The sequence below is a fragment of the Lepidochelys olivacea genome, assembly GCF_965140295.1.
Source record: "Lepidochelys olivacea isolate rLepOli2 genome assembly, chromosome: 7".
Taxonomy (NCBI): domain Eukaryota; kingdom Metazoa; phylum Chordata; order Testudines; family Cheloniidae; genus Lepidochelys; species Lepidochelys olivacea.
The window spans coordinates 19,664,325-19,678,529 of record NC_140417.1 but is presented as its reverse complement, the minus strand read 5'-3'; the positions used below and the strand labels follow the sequence as shown (position 1 = coordinate 19,678,529).

Genomic DNA, 14,205 nt, shown 5'->3' with positions numbered 1-14,205 from the left:
GTGTGGATATCAGGATATATTCTTGCCTTCTTGAGAAGCTGATGCTAGAGATCAGGGTTTATTTTTCCAAAGCCATAGTTCTGACTGGATTTCTGAGCCTTTAGAAAGGGAACGAGGTTCACTGAGCCAGGGCTGACATCTTTAGAAATAATCATGCGTGTGCAATGGCTTGACAGTTAAAGATCTCACTGACTCACCACTACCCTGCAATTATATAAACGCATATGGAAGAGATTAATAGTGTCCCAACTCTGCCTGCTGGGCTCTCTTCTCAGGCTTGCCACAATCTTTGGTACTCTCTGACTCTTCCATCCCTGTCCTACGTGCTCCATTGTTCACGTTATTAAACACTGTCACCTGGAGGGCTAACCTAGTGCTAACCTAACTGCAGTATCATATTTGAAATACATAGACTCGATGGGACTATCGGGGTGCAGTCAGCTTTACAGCCTTTCAAGGCTGAGAAGCTGCATTCCGTGTCTTTTCTGGTGGGACACGATAAACTTAGGTCCGTCTGCTGTGCGTGGTGATTAGATATCTCATAAGAATAGGGTTCTGCCCCAGTGCCCTGGCCAAATTCCTCCCCCACTAAGAGCTGAGAGTCAGAGTAGCTGCTACCCTGCGCCTCAGAGGTAGCTGAAGTTCAGTAATAGGTTCAATGATGCTTGTATATGTATGGGATGAAGGTTGCTACATAACTGAAAAATGCTATTTAGCAATTATACTGACGTGCAAAGTTTGGATCGGGCTCCAAACCTCCCCCTTCCCAACAAAGTTTGTGGATTTTCAGATCCAGGGCTCTGATCCTCCCTAATATTATCTCATGTTTCATCATCCAACCTGCACACTTCACAGCTGCTATCAGACATTGGGAAGGAGTATTTCAAATGGGACTGTACTACCGTTCCAGTTCAGGGTGAACTACAGCTGTGATCTCTCTCCTTCAAGTTGGAGGTGTGAATTCCAACCTACGGAGAGGAGAGCCACCCACACTAGCTCTGATCAAGCTAGTGCACTAAAAATGGAGTGAAGGTGGAGCAGCCAGGGGTCTAGCCTTCCCTATATGTACCCATTACCACACTAGGGAGGCTAGCCCCTCACGCTGCCACAGCTACGCTCTGTTTAGCTTGCGCTAACATGGGTATGTCTCCCTGAGCTGGAATGCACACCTCCAGCTCAAAGTGTAGATCGGGGTTCTCAAACCTCATTGCACCGCAACCCCCTTCTGACAACAAAAATTACTACAGGACCCCAGGAAGGGGGACCGAAGCATGAGCCCACCCAAGCCCCACCACCCTGGCGGGTAGTGGGGGACAAAGCCAAAGCCCCGCTGCCCCAGGCCAGGGGAGTCAAAGCCAAAGCCCAAGGGCTTCAGCCCCAGCAAGGGGCCTGTAACCTTAGCCCCACTCCCCAGGGCTGAAGCACTCGGGCTTGGGCTTTGGTCATGAGCCCCAGCAAGTCTAAGACAGCCCTGGCAATCCCATTAAAATTGGGTCATGACTCACTATGGGGTCCCAACCCACAGTTTGAGAACCACTGGTGTAGACACACCCCAACCGTCTTGCCAGTGACGGGCCCAACACCTGCACTTTTCTGAGTGGAATCCCATGACTCACCCCATTTTGACTGGACTACCAGGTTAAAACACCCTCTGTTTACCAGCAGGTTCAGCTGGGTTTGGTCTCTGCTTGAGAGTCCTTTTTTTCAGGAGCTGGTCCAGAGCTTTTCAGGGGCACAGCACTGGAACAGCTGGAGTGTTGTGGAAAGAGCTGGTCAAAAAAACCTGAAACTTTTCCTATTGAAAAATGCTATTTCATGGCAGAGTAGGGACTTGGATGGGGTCTTCCACATCTGTAAGTAAGTGTACTAACAGGCTATCCGCTATTCTGGGATGTCTTGGTCTCTCAGGTTTTCATGACAAAATTCTAAGGGTTTTCTTTTTGTGCCACCATGGAACAGAACAAAATTTTGAAACCTCAAAATCTGTTTGCAAAATGGAATGATTTTCCAGCCAGGCCTAGTTGTGGCTTACGCTTGAGGTGTGCTGGCAGAACTATTTGAGGGAAGATTTCCTAACATCTCATTCTGCTTACACTCTGCCTGGCTTAGTTCAATGCTAGCCGCACTTCATTACCAAGTTCATGCCAATTATAAAAAATTGCAGTCACAAAAAAAACGTGCTAAACGTGAGTTTATGTAAAACATTGTCAGCTCAGATTTGGCCTAAAATGTATATTTCTCCCCCCCCCCAAAAAAAAGCTTTCATAAAATCTAATGCTGACAGAAATAATTCCTTTAAAAAGGAAATCTAACAGAGGTGATGGTTTTCTTTAAACAAATAAACATCCCCCGACAGTGCTGAAATCCTGAAATAAAAACCAATCGTAGAAAAAAGTGAAACTGAATTGCTGATTTTCATTCTCTCCTCTGAGAGAAAAGTGCAAAACCAAAAGGTATCCAGAATGAAGATTAAATTGGATTTTTAAACTCTACCTTTTTTAATTATCTGCAATGCTGTTAGTAATAGAGGTCATGTATTTTTCATGATGTCTGACTTTCTGACTGTGCCCTTGTATCTTCATTCGCGTTTAGCACCTTAGCTTGTAGCTGCGTATGAATAACTTTGACCAGCAGATGGAGAGTTTCCCTAAGGCCCCACACAGCTGCAGAAGTACATCAGTCTATTTTTATTTTTTTTCAAACGTTGGCTTCTTGCATGTTCTTCCTTCTGCATTTTTGGAGTAGATTCACAAGGGTCCCCATCTTGTGGGACTCTGTTGCGTTGTGTTTGTTGTTACGGAATGTTTGTCCATTCCTGAAATTATGAAAACCATTCTACCCCCATTTCTTTATTTTGCACCTGTTAAGACACATGGTGGTGGTCACATGTCATATTGTTAGGGTTCTCCCTGTTTTAAAAAGCCTGATAAATAGGAAATGATGCATGGAATAATGTACAAGGAAATGTCTTTAAACTAATTCCTTTCTTCCGTTACAAAATGAGAAATACCTGCTTTAAAAGGCATCTTATGCAGAAAGTGTGCCAATGGATGTTGAAATGTACAAGATGTACCCATCTATCTGCTTTGAGGATTTACTCGCCAGTTGTTAATTAGAAAGCCATTGCCAGTAATTGATGCCTGCCAGTCATTACGGGCATATAACAGGACAAATTATCTCCAAAGAAGCAAATTGCTTGACTGACCACATTGCATGTGAGTCGCCTTGGGAACCTCTAACTTCAGTGAAACTTGCTAAGATTATTAATTATTTCTCTCCGGGGTAATAAACCCATATGGCACCACCAACATGTCTTAGCAGAGAAGTTCTCCAGGGGAAAAAAAGCTATATATTAGGAATCCTATGAAAAGAAACAGTATGTTATAGGATGGAAGTTTTGTATTAAAATGTTTTGATCAGATTAATCCAGTAGGATAAAGCTGCTTTGAAAAAACAGATTTTTTTTTTAAACCATGGGCTATATTGACAATCGTGCTACTACTTTTAACATAGAAGATGTGACATCAACATCACTTGATAAATGTCGATTGATCAACAAAATCAGTGTATCTAGAGGTAAGACCAGGAAATATGGAGTCAGCACTCCTAGTTTCTGTTCTTGGCTCTGCTGCTGATACACTGTGTGAAGTAGGGTGAGTTGCACAGTGTCTGACTTTTTTTTTAACAATAGAAACCTAGGATGGTGTGTACTGCAGGCCAATTTGCAGGTCACCACAAACACACACACAACTGTTTGTAGTTACATGTGCAAATGACTGCTTAGATATCTAATGTGAGATTTGTGTGCATGTGTGTACAAATACACAATCTGTTCATGCAGTTGCAGTAACCAGGTCAGATTCCAATCTCACTTACACCTGTGTAACTGGTTACTAAGCACAGAGCATTAAGTGTTGTCCAAGCATTAAAGAACTGGTGAATTATTCCATCTCTTGTCACTGGCATGAATGGGTATCTACATATAGACACCTACCCATGCTGCACAGGTTGACCCAAGTTTCAAGGTTCAACTTGTACATGTACAGAAGAAATTTTATTTCTTTTGTACGTTATGTAGGACCAGTCTGACTCAGACTAGAGCATCCTTTTGTGTACAAGGCTCAGACTTAAATAACCAAAGTTCATTGTGCAGCTGTGTAACAAGGATGCTTGTAGGTTTATTCCAGGTGCATAAGTTTATTATAATACACAAGTAGAAGGTTTCAAAAGGGACTCGACTATCTTTTGTACAAATCAAGCTTCCACTTCAATAGTAAAATAGTTCTATATACAAACATGTAGTAACCACCAGGACACAAGATGATGTTCCCTATAAAAATAACTTTTCATATTAAACTCAAGAGGACTTGATATTTTTCACGTTATTGAATTGCATTTGCACAACCATAAAGGACATCCGAAGTTACGATGGGATTGACTATTGATATTTATTGAATTGTTCATGCCAAATAAACACCTTGCAGAATCTGTAAACCACTGAAAACATTTTTTAGGGGGAAGGGGAGAAACTTAATTAGAAGAAAACAACAAAAATTCTCCTATCGAGAAAATGCCTGCTTGTTGCAATTCAAAATGTTGCTATCTAATAAAGAGAACACATCGGTTTCAAATCAAATGACTGAAATGTAGCTGTATTGATTAGGGGACCCTACTATGTAGTCACACACAGGGATCTTCTCAACTTGTTGAATTGTTATGACACATTAAATGTCCTTGTTCTGTAGTTTCCTAAATGAAATATTGTTTGGTTTTGAGTCAATTGTTTGAACGCAAGGTGTAAAGCTAAACAGCCAATCTGTTACATTCGTGCATAGTGCCTCTCTCTGCCCAGGAATTAATGTTTATTATCAGAATAGGCTGAAGTGCATAAGCGTACATGTTTCACTAATGTATCATTTAAAAGTAACACCCTGTTAAATTTCATTTTGAAATCACTTCATATGTTTTTTCTCTCCCTCTCTATAAATTAACTTGTTTTCACTTACATAAGAGCCATGTAGTTATTCTGCTTCACCATCTAGTATCCTGAACGCATATAATGGGGCCGTTCTAGTCCTCAGGGGATACAATTGGTGGGTGCACATAAAGGGGTCATCTTAGAGCCTGATCCTGTAAGATACTGAGCACCCCCAATTTCCATGATGGTGGGAGTTGAAGGCACTCAGCACTTGGCAGGATTAGGCCCGTTGCCCCTGAGTCAGCAAGGTATTTAAGCACATCCTTAACTTTAAATGTGTGAGTAGTGCATTGACTTCGGTGGGACCATGTACATGCCTAAGTACCTGGCTGAATCAGGGCTTTAATCCTCGAGGACTTTAGCTTTATTTCTAAGGAGTTACTCGTATGGCAGGTCAGCAGCAGAGAGTCTGGGGGTGGGGGGGATGAACAGAACTTTAAGTAGTCTGGCAGATCACTCTGAATCAAATGTAAATGATGGCCAATGCAATCGCCCTTTCTCACTCCTCTGCCCCCGTCTCACTTTCCCAAGCAAACCTCCTCCCAGGATGCTGCCGCTTCTCTTCTACTCTGCCCTTGTTGACATTATCTAGTAACTCGAGCAAGAAGCTGCTACAGTTGAAGGAATCTGGGCGGTCACAGGGGGCATCATAATCTGGGCTTTCAGAATCCATGTATCTTCTTCCAGGGTGCTGGCGTTTCTCCAGGTCTTGGTTGCCCAGATCCAGCCCGTCATCCCAGCTCCTCTTGCCAGGGTGCTGACGCTTGTTGTAAATCAGAGACCTCTTGCCCGGGTGTTGCCTTTTGGATAGTTCATTCAGATAGGCCAGTTGGGTGTGAGGGATATCAACATACTGGTCCCACAGTGACCTCCTGCCAGGATGCTGCCTCTTCTGCAGCTCCATGTCACTGTCAAGGTCGTCGTCTTCCTCCCTTTTCCCTGGATGTTGTCTCTTCTGAGTTTCTCCATAAGACACTTCTTCGTCATCTTCCCTTTTCCCAGGGTGCTGCCTCTTCTCTAGGTCACTGGGGAATCTCTTCCCAGGGTGTTGTCTTTTGGAAAACCAGTCTGGCTGAGGAGCGCTTGTTTCTGTCCAAGGAAATGACCAGCGTTAATGAACTTCCGTGATTATTGTTATCATCTGGAAGCTGAACTATGAGCTCCCTGGGGTATATTTATTATGGCTCTGGAGGGAGCATCGGGTTATATTCCACTCCCCGTCACACCACTGTAAACCTAGAGCAACTCTGTAGACTGGAATGCGGTTACTCCTAATGGGGTAGCCAAGTGCAGACTGGTGTATGATCATTTCAGCAAGGATGGTTTGAAGGAAAAAAGTCCAGTCTGGAAAAGAATTGGAAGGGAATCCAGTGATAGGACCCAGTATGCTATTCTAGTGCATTGCTCCATAGATGTTTGGGGAAAGGGGAAGCTGTAGAGTCGGGCCAGGGGCTGCAGGATACGTGCACGGGGGAGGAGCTGAGTTGCAGTGCCAGCAGAGGCGGGTACCGGGCAGGAGCTGCATGCCAGGGAAAGTGATAGGGCTGAGTGGCAGGTAGAGGCAGGGGAGTAAAGGACATCTTGAAAGTTCGGGGACTCAGTGCAGCCAGTTCTTATGATTTTATTGCATGTCTTGCAATATTTGTACCTTTTCTTAAAGCCCCAGCTCCTGGATTCATGTGACTACCTAAGAATCTTTCATTTAAAAAAAAAAAACATGTAAGTTTCTAGGAAGGGTGGGGGTGGGCTTTCTAGGGCCAGCTCTCTTCTCCCTTTGCTTCTGGCAGCAAGATCTCCAGCTACCTGCACCTTTTCTTGCACAAGCTCCCCATCAGGGCCAGCTGTGGCTGCTGTGGCTGCTGGGAGCAGAGGATTTGTGAGATGTTGCCAGAGGCAGCCTGGGCACTGCATGGAAATTTGACCCCTTGCTGTCAGACACAGGGAGTGTGAGTGGTAAGGAGCAGCTGACGGCCAGATGGCAAGGAGGCTAACAGGGAGTAGCTGAGAGTACGCTTGCCCTGGTTTAACTTTAGAGCTGCCCCTGCAGGAACCTTCTCTACAGGCAGGTTATTTCATCATAGTGATTCTACCATCCTCCTCTGAAGCATCTTCTACAGGATGCCAGACTAGGTGGAGCATTAGTCTGATCTGGTGCAGCAGTTCCCAGGTAAAAGCTAGTAAAGCTCCCTAGGGAAGAAAACATAGTTTCCTGATTTCTCTTTGTGTCACACCTGGCGTAACTCTTTCCCCCTTTTATTTATTATTTACAGGAAAGAAAAACAGACCCCAGAAATTAAGCACAATGAAATTAAAGATCTCCATCTAAGTAACATGCTAAAAGCACCAATGTCACGTCTACCTTTATTAGTCTCTTCCCCCTCTTCTGCTGTCTTGAGGATAGACCGAAGGATGATGCTTTCTGCCCTTTGCAGGATGTCATCCAAATGGCTTCTATCTCCGTTCTCGTTTGCTTCTGGAATGGGCTGCCCCAGACTGACACAGACACTGGAGAAAGTTAGGGAGAGCAGCAGCAGCCGGACGGATGTCATTGTGGGAGAGAAGTTCCTGCAACTTTCATGGAAAAGTAAAGGACAAGGGAGGGCAATGGAACAAAACCAACAACAATTACAACGTTCCCGGTAACTCAGGAAGCAGCCTGGGAAAGTAGAAAGCACTCAAGCGCTCTGTGCTGCCACAGAGACTGGAGTTTCTCATGGAAATGATTTCCTGTCCCTTTTTAAATTTTCTGACCGCTCTCTCACTTTGTTTTGAAGTGCTCCAAAGAATTTGTAAATTCTTTGTAGGTAATGTTGAGGGCAAGTTTACGTTCTGTACAGAACAGCTATTTGGGTTTTAAATGTCATATAAATTTAGCATTTTAATTTTTTTTTATCAGACTAGAATAGTCTTCCCTTTTGAAACTGTTAGCCTGTTGTTTTGTATTTTACACATGCATGTATACCTGCCCCAGGGACTGCTTTCATTAAATAACTCCCTCTCTGAAACTAAAGGACTGCTTTAAAATAATCCCAGGGTTTGCAGCACTGTTTCTGTTCCACCTTTAGTTAGAAATCAACTTTAAATAAGCAACTGAGTTGTTTGCTTCTCGTGAGCACGCACTCAAAATAGGGTGAGTGTGTGAGAGAGCGATACATACAATATATTTGGGCACTATTAGGTCAGGGATTGTCGTCTGCGTGTGGATAGCACCTACCATTTTTTGGTCAAGTCAAGTAATAAAGAATAATATCACATTTTACAACCCACATGCATAAAAATAGTATCTACATTTGTTCTGATCGGTCTCTGGAATTCCTGAAGCACCTAGCACATTTCATCTACGTTCTGAGCCTTTATTTACCAAGCAGGGAAGTTGATTTCTGAAACCTATGTCACTACACGTTCCTTTTAGCTAAATAACATCCCTAGCAGACTTGTTCAGTGGAAGGAATACACACTCTACTAAAAGTTTTACAAGACAATACATCCGTTTCAAAACAGAAAACAGGTGTTACCTCTCTTAATGGCAGGCTTCTATTACCCTCTGACAAAATCCTTGAAGAGTGACTCTAACAGTAGCATGCTGAGGAATGCTATGCTGGCCAGTACAATCTCAAAAAGAAAAGTTAAAGTAGGCAGCTTAAAAATTTATAAATTACCTGGATTGTGTTTTGTGGTTTTGATTGATCTTTCTCCCAAGAGGCTCTTCAGTTCATTCCTTCTTTAGAAGTATTTGCACATCTGAGCTTCAGAGTTTTCCTTCTTTACTACAGACACTTGCAGTATCCAATCGAATGGGTGTGAAGTTCTCTTTGCATGGCTAGCGCCTTCCTACTTATATTGTGCCGCCTCTGGACCCATTATGCAAATAGCTTTGAGCTAATTTAGTTGAGGTAGCTTTTTCTTTTTTTTTCATTGATGTCAGAGATCTGAGTTTTGGACGCACTTTAAAACTGACAGTTGTTTGCCAACCCCCTCATATTAGCCCTGGACTCCAAATGCTGCTATATTTCATCCCCTAAGGGGATTATACTGGATCTTATGCAGCACAGAAAGGAGCTGCTTTTATTTTTTTTTTCCCTCCTTAACCTGAGAAGCTCCTATGCCTTATATTAAGCAAGCAGTGCAGAATAAAGGCAATTTACCATGCTAAGGAAACAAAACCATGGGGGTGGGAAAGGAACACACAGGGCTAGATTTATACCAGCTGAGAATCTGCCACAATATCCTGAGTGGCTACAAAAACTCTATTTAACTTCTAATTCCATCTTTTCTTAGAGACGCTGTTCATAAACAATATGCTAGAATTTATAAGGCGTAGCAATGGCTATCAAAATGCTACATAAAGAACTTATTTATTTATAACTCGTAATAATTCCCCTCTAAATAATCTATTTTAAACTATTTCCACATATGTAGTCAACATATATACCAGATAGCCAAACTTGGAAAGTTAAAAATGGACTGTATTAAAAATTAAGTACAAGAACATAAAGACGTCTCAGAGAAAAATATAAATTAAAGCATCACTAGTAGAACCTGACTTCTTTGTAAAGAGGGAAGACAGAAAGGAATTTGGCGGTGGGGGAGAGAATATATCTTTTTCTAAGGTTTTTCGTCTGACCCCTACCACCAGCAAATAGACACAGGAAGATTAACAATTGACTCTAAAACACACACAGCTAATTAAGTCCCAGTAGGGTGCAAATAAAGGGCTAGGTCTTCCAAAATTGTTATTCATGTGAGTAATCTTTCCTGAGTGTAGTGGTCCTGTTGACCTCAGTGGGGTTATTCATATGAGTAAGGATTACTCACAGGCGTACTGGTTTTCAGGCTTTGACTCCAAGTTATTAATTTGAGTTTTTCAAAGGAAGGGATGGAACCAAGTGAAATTAACATTCTTCTGAATTCCCATTTATTAACACATTGTCACAAACACAGACTGAGCCTTGTATATTCTTTTCTTTACTGTTATCAAAGAGTTTAATGATAAAGTTGTTTTTCTTCTGTAGCAGTTGCTGACAGAAACCAGCCACCAGATCTGCATGGATGCTGTTGCCCCTTTCCTGCATGTGCCACTAGCATTTAACTGTTCTCCAGGGTGCTATACTGAAACCAGGATCAGAAGGTATTTTGGACATTCTTACAATACACTGGACTTAAGTCCATATCAGACATGTGCACAGGTCTCCTGGTCCTGATCTGGCCTTACAAAATTGTATTTGTTGCTACTCCAACTAATTTGTGAATGGAGCCCACGTGGAGCATCATCTGAGGTGTATATTGGGGATCAGGAATCCCTGGTATGTGGGCTGGCCCTTGACTTTGTAGCACAATTGTACCAGTTTAACTGTCTTTTGAGCCTTGCATCTGGGAGAGAAAAGGCAGCATTTGGCATGTGAATCACTAATGGAAAAATCCTATAGAATTGAATATGGATGAAGCCAATAGCTTTCTATAGAAATTACCATAATGCCCATTGAATATAATAAAAAAGTTAACTTTTCTGTAGCTTTTTTGCAGAATTTTCTATTCAACTCTAAATGATAGATCAAAAAACCTACAGAGAGATTATAACTGTCTCTTAAATTCTCTAGGAATTTCAAATGGAGCCAGAATTTCATCCAAGGACTCTTCCATGAGGGATTGCGGTCACCGGTTGAATTTCGGCTCACTATCTAAAGTTATCTTCAGGAATGAATGAGATACAACATATGCAGTCATGTCTGATCTTAGTTACAGCAGTGAAAATCTGAGTCAAATCCCATTTCATAGACACAAGTATAAATCTGGAGTAACTTCATTCCATGGAGTTTCTCTGGATTTAAGCTATTTAAACAGTTTTTTGTAAAGAACTTCTCTTAAAATTAGCATTTTTTCTTTTTATTGGGATCAAAATCCTTTTCCTTAAAGAAGTCTGAGCAGCAATAAAAAGATGCCTTATAAGCAAAACAGATTCACAGCTTTATAAAGCTGCTGTCATCTCTAATCTAAGAATCTGTCAACATTGTTTGCAGTATAACAAACAACATGACCCAAGATCTACAGGGTCAATATTGCAAAGAAATTAGATTCAAGTATCATCAGGCTACTTTACTGTAACTGAGCAGTTATACTTCTTATCATAAATAATAAAGAAACCCCATCAAAAACAGCAGAGACTCTAGCACAGACTAAATTCACAGGGCAAGTGATTTTCAGAAAGCGTTAGAGCTTTTCAGAAGTCTGCAGAATGCCGATTTAGGGTTTTAAGAGCCTTCAGTTATTTCAGAGAGGTGCTTGTTGAAGAGCAACAAACATCTAATAATGTATAGCTTAGGTGTAAGTTTACGCAACCACCGGCCTGATCCAAAGCCCATAGAAGTCAATGGGAGTCTGTGGTCAGTATCCTGACTTCCAACCGTGTCTTTAGACTATAGATCCTCAGCTGGTGTAAATCTAGCCCTTTGTATTCCCATTGTTGTGTTTTCTTCTATGTATTTGAATGATCTGATTCTTTTAAAATTCTGCCACTTTTACTGAGGGCCAAATCCTGGTCCTTGAGGTAGCTAGACAGGTGAAAATTGTATAAGGGATGTAAATCCTCATGCTTCAGAGTATAAACCATCCACTCTAGTGAAGTTAGGAAGCAATCTCTGTGACACAGAGTTCCCTTGGCAAAGGGTCCCCTGTTCCTTGCAAACAGCTGTCAACTTAGACCTGACAAACTCACTACACCAAATAAGTCTCTCTGGACATTTCTCCATAAAGAGAAACAGTAAAAGATCTACAGAAAGCTCGTGACTTGTCCAGATTCATAATCATTGTGAGATGTACACACGGATGATAATGGAATAAAAATTAGTCACAAGGCGTTAATGGCTCAGTGATGGTTCATTCGAGTATCGTAACCATTTGTAGTTAAATTGGGACTTATCATAAAACAGAAGGAGGATTATTTAAGTGCCCACAAGTGCTGTGTGGTTTACAGGAGTGGTAGTTTAAGGTAGAACTGGTAAACTGGGGTACACTGCACCTGTGGGGACAGAGGATCTGGGATTTCTGCGAGAGGCCAGATATTGCAGGGGAATGATTCAAAAGGACGCAGGGACTGGGATGCACCTATTAACCTGCAGAGCCAAGTTGGGCTGGCATAGCCCCGAGGAGAGGCTTGAGTCAGTGGTGGAAAGGCTGCTGGTGGTAGGGAGCTGACACCCAGCCAAGCACGACTAAGTCTCCCTCATGCTGGAGGCAGGGGGTAAGAAGGTAACTCTCAGTCCTGGGTGCCCCAAGAACTCTCTGTTCTGATGAGCAGTTTATTGCCCATAATTGCACCATTCTCTGAAGCATCATTATTGACCACCGTTGGAAGGCAGGATACTGGACTAAATAGACCATCTCATCTGATATGGCCATTCCTGAGCACAGGAGCTGTGCAGAGGGGAACCACACAAGTTGGAGATGTAAAGTGTTGTAGCTCCCTTGAAGTCAATGACATTTGTGCCAGTTTGCACCAGCTGAAGATCTGGCTCTCAAATCTCCTCCTTCCACTCCCTCAGTTCAGAGGTTGGTCACAAAGCACCTGACTTTCCTTTTCTAGGGGCTGCAATAGCATATGTGGACCATGATGCATCTCCTACACATGGGCCCAGGATAACAGAACCATTTAGCTATTCATCCACTGGCCAGACTCCAAACCTCCCAGTGTGTAGGTCCATGGTGGAGGTTCCTGCTGGTGAGCACAGCCCTGAGCTGGTACTGTGGTGGATGCCCTATAGATACCATAGACGGTCATGTTCCCAGGGTTAGGGAGGCTCCTATCATAACTTTTCTGCATCCAGCTCCTCAACGTGCAGCAGAACAGCACTGATTCGTCTGTATTCAAGATCATCATCTGCAGCCCTGACCTGGGACAGAACATTTAGCCCTGGGGAAGTTTGTGGTTGTTTTTTAAGACAAAAAACACTACCTACAGTTACAATGGCCCTACGCTATTTTTTCTCTCTGTTGCTGCAATCAGCCAGGGAAGAGAGCTAGGGAGCAAACTCTAGGCTTTAGCACCCAAGGAAGGAAAGCAGTGGAGCAGAGACCTGGGGGGGCTTCTGTCCCATGAGCTGGGGCTGGGAGCAGGGAATCTGCATTCACTAGTTGGAAAGTGTGAGGAAGGAAGCATGAAAATAATATTAAGAAAGAATGTTCTAGAAAAGAGAAGGTCAGAAACCCAAATGACCAATAACAATGCAGATGACAGTGAGCCCCCAGCAACACAGGAGCCATCAATAGAACAGCCTCTGTGGAATCAAGTGTAGATTTTATAGTTCAGTCATGTTCAGCATGAGGTGCAGCATTTCCATGCCCAGTGTGGTAAATTTCATAACCATCTTTCGTCATCCTGTCATCTACTTCCTCCAAATCCCCACTACTGCGACCTCGTTTAACAACCATGCACCATGGCTTAGATTGTGCCTAGCCCCGCCCCACACCCCAAGTGCAGCCAGACTGCCTAAGGGCAAGGTGGGTGAGAAAGGACTGGACAGAGCTGAGCTGGCAAAGGGTGAGGGGAGCAGCAAGGACAGCTCCGGTTCATGCTTGCCCAGTGCTCCCACTGGCATTGGAACTACCTCACGCACAATGCTTCTGGGAACAGCTGCCAGTGTGTAGCCCCTCTTGCAATGTGAGCAGTGGCTTAAAGCTACAGCCTGGGTCTACAGTAGCTCACTTTTCTTTGGGGGGGTGTGACGGGTTGGATCACAGAAACCCCCTGGGAGCTGCCACCTGATGCACGAAGACTACTTCTGCTCCTGCTTTCCTGCCCTGCCAGCTTAGGACTCCAGCACCCTGCCTGGTTTGAGCCAGACCCACTAGCCTGCTGCAAACCCAGACCCAGGTCTGAACCACGTCCCCTAACAGCTGTAGGCTTAACTGAAGTCAGCTTACAGAAGTTTGCCTGTCTTTAACACTCAGATGCCCAACTCCCAATGGGGTCCAAACCCTAAATAAATCTGTTTTACCCTGTATAAAGCTTATACAGGGTAAACTCATAAATTGTTCACCCTCTATAATGCTGAGAGAGAGATATGCACAGCTGTTTGCCCCCCCCCCCCCAGTATTAATACATACTCTGGGTTAATTAATAAGTAAAAAGTGATTTTATTAAATACAGAAAGTAGGATTTAAGTGGTTCCAAGTAGTAACAGACAGAACAAAGTGAATTCCCAAGCAAAACAAAATAAAACACACCAGTCTAA

General features: G+C 43.1%; 1 protein-coding gene and 1 long non-coding RNA gene across 4 annotated transcripts in view; one reads left to right on the top strand and one right to left on the bottom strand.

Annotated features, from left to right (window-relative positions):
- LOC311523272 overlaps positions 1–10,731 on the top strand; it is a 29,523-nt gene extending 18,792 nt beyond the window's left edge. Inside the window, exons 2-3 of the long non-coding RNA XR_014712298.1 lie at positions 9,991–10,106; positions 10,576–10,731. This is a non-coding gene — a long non-coding RNA (uncharacterized lncRNA). The remainder of the gene's footprint in view (positions 1–9,990; positions 10,107–10,575) is intronic.
- TRH (thyrotropin releasing hormone) lies at positions 4,375–8,768 on the bottom strand. Of its 3 annotated transcripts, none has more exons than XM_084635318.1 (3): positions 8,638–8,768; positions 7,338–7,549; positions 4,375–6,067 (listed from the first exon to the last, which is right to left on the bottom strand). In XM_084635318.1, the coding sequence occupies exons 2-3, from the start codon at positions 7,525–7,527 to the stop codon at positions 5,478–5,480; spliced, it is 780 nt and encodes a 259-aa protein (XP_084491444.1). In that variant the 5' UTR covers positions 7,528–7,549; positions 8,638–8,768; the 3' UTR covers positions 4,375–5,477. The 3 variants fall into 3 exon arrangements, with proteins under 3 accessions (XP_084491444.1, XP_084491446.1, XP_084491445.1); XM_084635320.1 differs by having other exon boundaries at positions 7,338–7,543; XM_084635319.1 differs by lacking the exon at positions 8,638–8,768 and adding an exon at positions 8,494–8,570.
- Positions 10,732–14,205: the final 3,474 nt, after the last annotated feature.